Raw genomic sequence first — 7,091 nt, 5'->3', positions numbered from 1 at the left:
TTTGTAAAAGCAGACAGATATGCAGCAGTTCTAAGTGCTTCAATTTGCAGCTTGGAAACTGACTTTCTCGCTGTCCGAAGTGAAGCTTGGGTTGTGTTGTTCGCAGGTTCGGTGGCCACCGCGTGCCGTGACCCAGGGGTGCCCATGAATGGGACTCGCAATGGAGATGGAAGGGAGCCTGGGGACACTGTTGTATTTCAGTGTGACCCTGGATATGAGCTTCAAGGACAAGAAAGAATAACCTGCATTCAGGTAGAAAATCGATACTTCTGGCAGCCCAGCCCGCCCGTCTGTATAGGTATGATTAAGAATGATTAAAGTTTATTTATCTAAACATAAAACGTGGTTAAAAACTTGTAACGATGTCATGAAGAGAATTCTATTCTATAGTAAATTCTGTATGGGAATCTAAGATTTGAGAGATTCCAAAACTCCGAAAAATGTACAAAATTACAAAGAATCATGAATTTTTCTATCCAACAAGCAGCCTTAATTTTATTAGATTCTTACTGCTTCTAAGTTCTTTAAAGAGTTGTGAGGCAAAACTTGGAAAATCTTGATCATCCTTTGCTACATAAATGTAGCTTTTCATAGCTTTAAAAATTTAGAATGCAATTGCTCTCTTCAATGGAGTTGCTCAAATTACAGATACTAGCATAGAAAATTGGTCAAAGTAAAACTTTTAAACAAATGAGCTGCTAGCTTTCATCTATTTTTAAACAATGTATATTATTTCTAATGTCCTATCTATTTTTTATACTCTCTTTAAAATAGATTTAAAAATAAAAGGGACAAGGAAAAATATTCAAGGTTTTTTTGGAAAGGAAGAGTTGATATTTTAATTATTTGATCAATCTTACATGCCTATATCTGGTAGTCTGAGCAACAAATTTGTTGATAACAATATGTAGTATAACAAACCTTGTTAGTTTCCTGTTCTTAGTTTGAAATCCTGTACCATTTTTAATGTTTTATGTTACTTTGTATTTTGTCATTCTTGTGATTTGTTTTTGAGTTTTCCCTCTTTACAATAAAATTTTAAAAAATTAAGAGTAGATTCAAACTGTACAATTAGAGTACTCCATATTGATCTTACCTCTATGATGGTTATTTATTCTAATAGACAAAATTTATTTATTATTATTTATTTAGAAATTATGATAGAATTTCAAAGTTTTGGTTTTATTTTCAATTCATGTATCATAAAATAATATCAGAAACTTAAAAGTACAAACCATGTCATCACTAGATCTGAGAAAAAATATATTAATTTTGGCATAAAAGCAGTGACAAAATCTACTTTATAGTTAAATTAGTTTAATCATAAACCTTTGTGTTCAGGTGTTTCAGTTCTGCTTTCATTTTAAAGTCAGAATGCATTTAGAACAAGTTATATTTTCTCTACTGAAAATTCTGTTTATTTACTTATAGTTTTACTCTATTTCAAACAACTTCAGAGAAGATTTCATATCACATTATACTTCTTACAGTACTCAAATAATTTACATTTACCACAACTGTACTCATAAAAACAGGGAAAATAGTTTAAGGAATATTTATGAAGAAAAAGAGACTAGAAAAATTCATGTTTCTGTGTAAGTTTTTATGTTTATCTACACTTAATTTAATCTAAAACAATTCCAACTAAACTTCACATTTTAATTAATTGAAATTTGACTTATTTCCCATAAGGTGAATCTTTTGTAAAAAGGAAATGATAAAATATCACGGAATTGCTACTACTTGTCCTTTCAGACCTAAATAATGCTCATTAGGATTATCAGAAGGGATATATTATGTCAAATGTCTTTTATATAGAAACTTAAAATATTGCATAACTTTGTACTGAAATTATAGAAAACCCTAAAATCCAAAATGCAAAAGATAAAAGAGCCCTGAGATCGGCAGTTATAACATTCCATTTATAGACAACAATATGCTTTAGCTAGCAAGGCCTAATTCTAGGAGAAAAAATAGCTGAGCACTAAATCTTACTTAAATGGAGCAGGCTGTGGAAATTTTCTGTATGGATTATGGTGCTGTGTATTATTTTTTTGGTAAGGAAAGATAGCTTGAGGAAAAGATATGCATTAGAGCTTCTCTAGTGAGGAAAATAACCTTTAAAAAAGGGTGAAAAATTGCTAAGCCTGCAGAAAGCTTGACCTCTGAAACTGATAAGAAAGAACTCCATGATTGGAAATACTGTGCCAAAGATTAAACCCTGAACTTTTTAGAAACTCCACACATCTATGTCTCTGACCCTGGAGCGTAAGGCATTTTACTTGCATGTCCAAGTAGCCAGCCTGAGAGTGAGTACTAAACAGAAGCACATCGTCCTTAGAGACTTAATAGGATTCATTCCAGCTAAATTGACAGTGTGAAGATTACTTTGACATTGCCAGGGGGAAAGTAGCAGCACTCAATATGAAGGTAAATAACAAAGGCATTAGTGCGGGTGGGTGGGCGGGTGGTGGAGAAGTCCAGAACACAAATGAAACTGAGTTGGGGAAAAATTAAGACTGGCAAACATTTATCAGTAATTGCGCTCATCGAGCTGCTTTATAAGAATCTACACTCAACGAATCACTCTTGATGAGCTTCTATGAAAATTCACCAAAATTTTAGTGCATGGGTTTTTTTTAACTTTTATTTTTGATGCTTGATGATTAGATGCATAGAAGTAAAGATTCTTTTATTTATTTTTTATTAATTTTATTGAGAGACAAAGAGCAGTGAGACGGTTTCAAAAGCGATTAGTAGGACAGTTTCAATAATTAATACATTGCATAGTGTTGTCTTTGTAGTGGGTATCTCTGACAAAACTAAAGATACATTCTAAATACTACTTAAGGCTCAGTTTATTTACTTACTGGTTGTTTAGGACTTACAAATGCAAAAATAACATTTTTCTCTGGGTTATGAGATTTTGTAGGTATATTTGGAAAATCTTCATGAATAATTTAAATAATCAAGTAAAAAGAATTTTGGGGAGTCTTATGTCCCAATACAAATATGATCTTGTATAATATCTAATAATACACTTAAAATACATATAATGAAGTTTCCTATATTTTCATTGATAAAATATATATAAATAAAATTTATTTATATATGTATATGAATATCTATATAATTTTTTTAACAATAAAGGCCAACATATCCACTAGAAAATAAGGAGCTGGGGAGATAGCTCAGTAGAATAAGCACTTGCCTAGCAAGCACAGGGTCCTGAGTTCAATCCCCAGTACTGGGAAAAAAGAAAAATCCAGTTGTAGAAAATACGGAAAGCTGTTGTTTCCCCATAATTCCCAAATTACACTTATTTCCATCAGTTTTGCACCTAAAAAGAATCATGAGAAATATTTTGCCATCATTCTACTTTTAATGTGTACATAATTATATGTGCAATTATTCACATTTTCATATGCTTCTTCATATTCCTATATGGCTTTTAAAACGCCAAAGGCAAACTACACTGCAATTTTTATGTAACTTCAAATTGAATTGTACTTTTACCTATACAGCCCTCTTCACTATTTCCTGATGGATATAAAGAACAAGCAGGGCTGGCCAAATAGCGCAGATTAAAGAGCCCACAAGCAGGCACAGAGGCCAGAGGTTCGATCCCAGACCTGCTGTGCTGGCCCCACCCTCTGTGTGCGCTGAGACAGCAATTGAGACTGGTATGATGGCGCGCACCTGTAATCCCAGCACTTGGGAGACTGTGAACAAGTGAATCACTATAAGTGTCATCTAGTAGTGAGACCCTGAACACCCTGTAGACCCTTCCCTAAAATACAAAAAATAAATTAATAATAATAATAATCATGCAATTGGGGCTGGTCTGATAGCTCAGTGGACTAAAGCACCCACTTAGGTAGAGCACAGCAGCCAGGGTTCGATCCCCAGTGTCCTGTGCCAGCCCCACCTGCTAGGCATGCTGAGACAGATTGAGACTGGGCGTGGTGGAGCATGCCTGTAATCCCAGTGCTTTGAAGCCTGAAAACAGGAGAATCATTTCTGATCTATGTAGTAAGACCCTGTAGAGCCTGTGGGCCCTATCCTAAATACAGAAAAAAAAGCAATCTACATTTATTCATGTATAATGAGCTAAATATAGTCATGTATTCATGAGAAAAATTTATATTTATTCAAACACAGTCATGCCATCTTCTAAAACATCATCACAGCTCTCCATCCCCAGAATTCCAGCCTAAATTCCTTGCAGCTCCAGTTCCCGTAGAACCGCTGTCTCTAAACGCTCATGCCCAGCCATAGAGCTCTCCTTAAATGAGCACTTCTTGTCCATGTAACCTGCTCATAGCGCACTGGAAGCAGAGCTGTCAGTGATTTTGTCCCTGAGTCCTTGAGCCTTTTGTCATAGCCTCTTGAGGGTTAGGCTTCACAAAGTTCCCATGAAATCAAATGTCTACTGAAGACTTACTTAGAAGGCAAGAGTAGCAACAAAAGAGGTTTGTTGCTAAAAGTTGACAGCTAAAAGTAATGGTCCACACAAAGGCAATTTAAATTCAGAAATTCAGAATTCAAAAAAGCTTTCTTTATTCAAACAAGTGCTTTAAATACTTCCCTTATGAGACACAATATATTCAGTTGTGAATATTCATATTAGACACCCCATATCCACTCAGAAGCGGATCCCCACTATCCATGCACTGTGTCTGTACTCTGAGTGGTCATGCCACATAAGTCTCAAATTCATCTGTTTACATAGGAGTTTGCCTCTAGTCCAAATGTGTTCGCATGGGTATTTATAAATAATTGTCATTTAAATTATCACATATTTTAAGTATTGATGTCAATAATGGAAATTGTATTTAGATATTAACCGATTTCATACTTCAATACATCCATCATGTGCTGTAGTGGCCACACGAAATGAGTCCAGCCGCCCGAAGATCTTAGCTAGGCCTTACTTTTGGGGCTTGGATTGCAAGCAACATAAACAGTCATGCTCATGGTCGTTTTCCAGCCAGGTTGTACCTTCAGAAAAATGCAGGATGCAGAATTGCTGAATTCTAGCCAGAACTACTATGTGAATACTCGTCCTCAGCTTATGTACTAGCAGTGGCTGCTGAGACGTGAATGGACTACTGCATGGAAATATGACAGGGGCATGAAGTTAGGCAGGAGAGGATCCGACGACACGCTGCAGAGAATTTAAGCTTAGCCCACATCAGGCTCTGTCAGAAACCTTTTGTGAAACTTAACCGATGAGTGAAGTTGATGCACACAGAAAGGAGAAGGGAATTGCATGAAAACACTCATGGAAGGACCAGGAAGTATACCGCCTTTGAGAGCACTTGAGTGTGGTGTGTGTATAAAATGATGGGTGAGGAGAAGAGAAAGAGATCAGCCGTCAGCTCACAGGAGCTGCCCTCGAGTGAGGTGTTCATTTTAAGGCAGTCCAGCTTAGAATGTAAATACGCACAGCGTTTTATGCACAGGCCAAGTAGGACTAGATGTTTACATTGGAAAAGCAAATCGGCAGGAGGTAGCGTTCACTAGACGAGACACTGTAATGACCTACAGAGAGGTAGGAGTCAGTTAGGTCATGCATCTTGGCAGAAAGGCAAGGAGAGCGCAAGCTGAAAAAGGTTTATGAGGTAGAACGTTGGCAGGAATAATCATCAGACTGGTACAAAAATACGGTGAAGAAGAGGGAAGACCCTGGGACCCCCAGTTTGGGAATGCAGGAAGATGGTAGTACTAATTAAGCATTGTAGGAACACAGGGAGAGAAGCAAGTTCCAAGTGAAGTGTGAGTGTTCTGGACATTTTGTTTGATGTACCAAAGATGACAGAGAACTCCTGGGCTTATGGTGCAGCGTTCTCCAGAGAGAGCCACAGGAGGATACGGGAAAAGAGTGTTCTGTGTATGAAATAATGGAAGATAAAACCATAAATTTTGTAGTGGTCAACAGGGAAAAATATAGCAGAATGAATATTAGGACCAGGTAAAGAACACAGGAGAGCGCCAGACTTAGAAGGTAAAGTGAAAGGAGATTTTTGTGTACAGATTCTTCACAGAAAGCAAATGTACAATTCCACAAAATAAGAGAGTATTAGATAAAGGCTAACAGGTGACAGTGATGATGGGTTTGAAAACAAAGCAAAAACAAAAAAGTCGCCATTATTTTTGTCTCCTTTATAATTTATGTAATGTGGAACTCACAATTGTTAGCCGCAGTGGAAAGGAGACTGAAGGAGATAGCAATGACTGAGAAGAAAACTGCAGGAGAAATGGACCAAATAAAGGAGTGTGTGTGTGTGTGTGTGTGTGTGTGTGTGCATGTGTGTGTGAGTGTGAGTGGATATGTTTATGTGTGTCAATGTGTACATGAGTGTATGTGCATGCCTGGCAGTGTGTGTGTGCATGTGTGCATGAGTGAGTGTGTGTGTGTGTGTGTGTGTGTGTGTGTGTAGCCTGTATGTGTGTGTGTGTGTCTGTGCATGTGTGTGAATGCACAGGCACACACACAAGTGTGTTGCATTCTCTACCCTTCTTGCGACCAGGGACATCCTTATTTCCCTGTTTTCTTAAACTGCCACCTCTGTGCAATGTATTACTTTCTAAACATAACTATATTTAACATAACTCAAAGATGATCTCCTGGGTAATCTATTTTCTAAATTTCACTGACAGCTTTTTAACCTTTCCGCTGAGTAATTACAGGAACTTTTGTTTAGGGCTGCAATAATAATTAGTAGCTGCCTATTTTCATTTTCAGACAACTCAGGTTAGGAATACACTATAATTATACTCAGGATAAGAGTGTTGTAATGTGTTCAAAGTCCTCCGATAACTATCCTTTCTCATTAACTATTATCAAAGCTTCTTCCTCCAGAAATACAAAAGAGGCACAAGGGAAGACATGAAAAGTAGCCGAACAACCTGTGTTTTACCGTTCCATGTAGTAGAGGTTGTGTTTGTCTTCGTTTTCTTTATTATTTTTCCAGTAATATTTAGAGTTTATAGTGACCATGGGAAACAACTTTTATCACTCTTCTCAATGCTTTTCTGTCACATGAAAAAAGTAGCAAAAGAAAGAGATTATATATATATACACATAT

General features: G+C 36.7%; 1 protein-coding gene across 1 annotated transcript in view; it reads left to right on the top strand.

Moving 5' to 3' along the window:
• Csmd3 (CUB and Sushi multiple domains 3) overlaps positions 1 to 7,091 on the top strand; it is a 1,279,636-nt gene that overhangs the window by 970,126 nt on the left and 302,419 nt on the right. Inside the window, exon 31 of the mRNA XM_012516661.2 lies at positions 107 to 298. Within this exon, the coding sequence (XP_012372115.2) occupies positions 107 to 298 (192 nt within the window). The remainder of the gene's footprint in view (positions 1 to 106; positions 299 to 7,091) is intronic.

This window comes from Octodon degus, unplaced genomic scaffold, assembly GCF_000260255.1.
Source record: "Octodon degus isolate 3935 unplaced genomic scaffold, OctDeg1.0 scaffold00118, whole genome shotgun sequence".
NCBI lineage: Eukaryota > Metazoa > Chordata > Mammalia > Rodentia > Octodontidae > Octodon > Octodon degus.
This window is presented reverse-complemented; position numbering and strand designations above follow the sequence as displayed.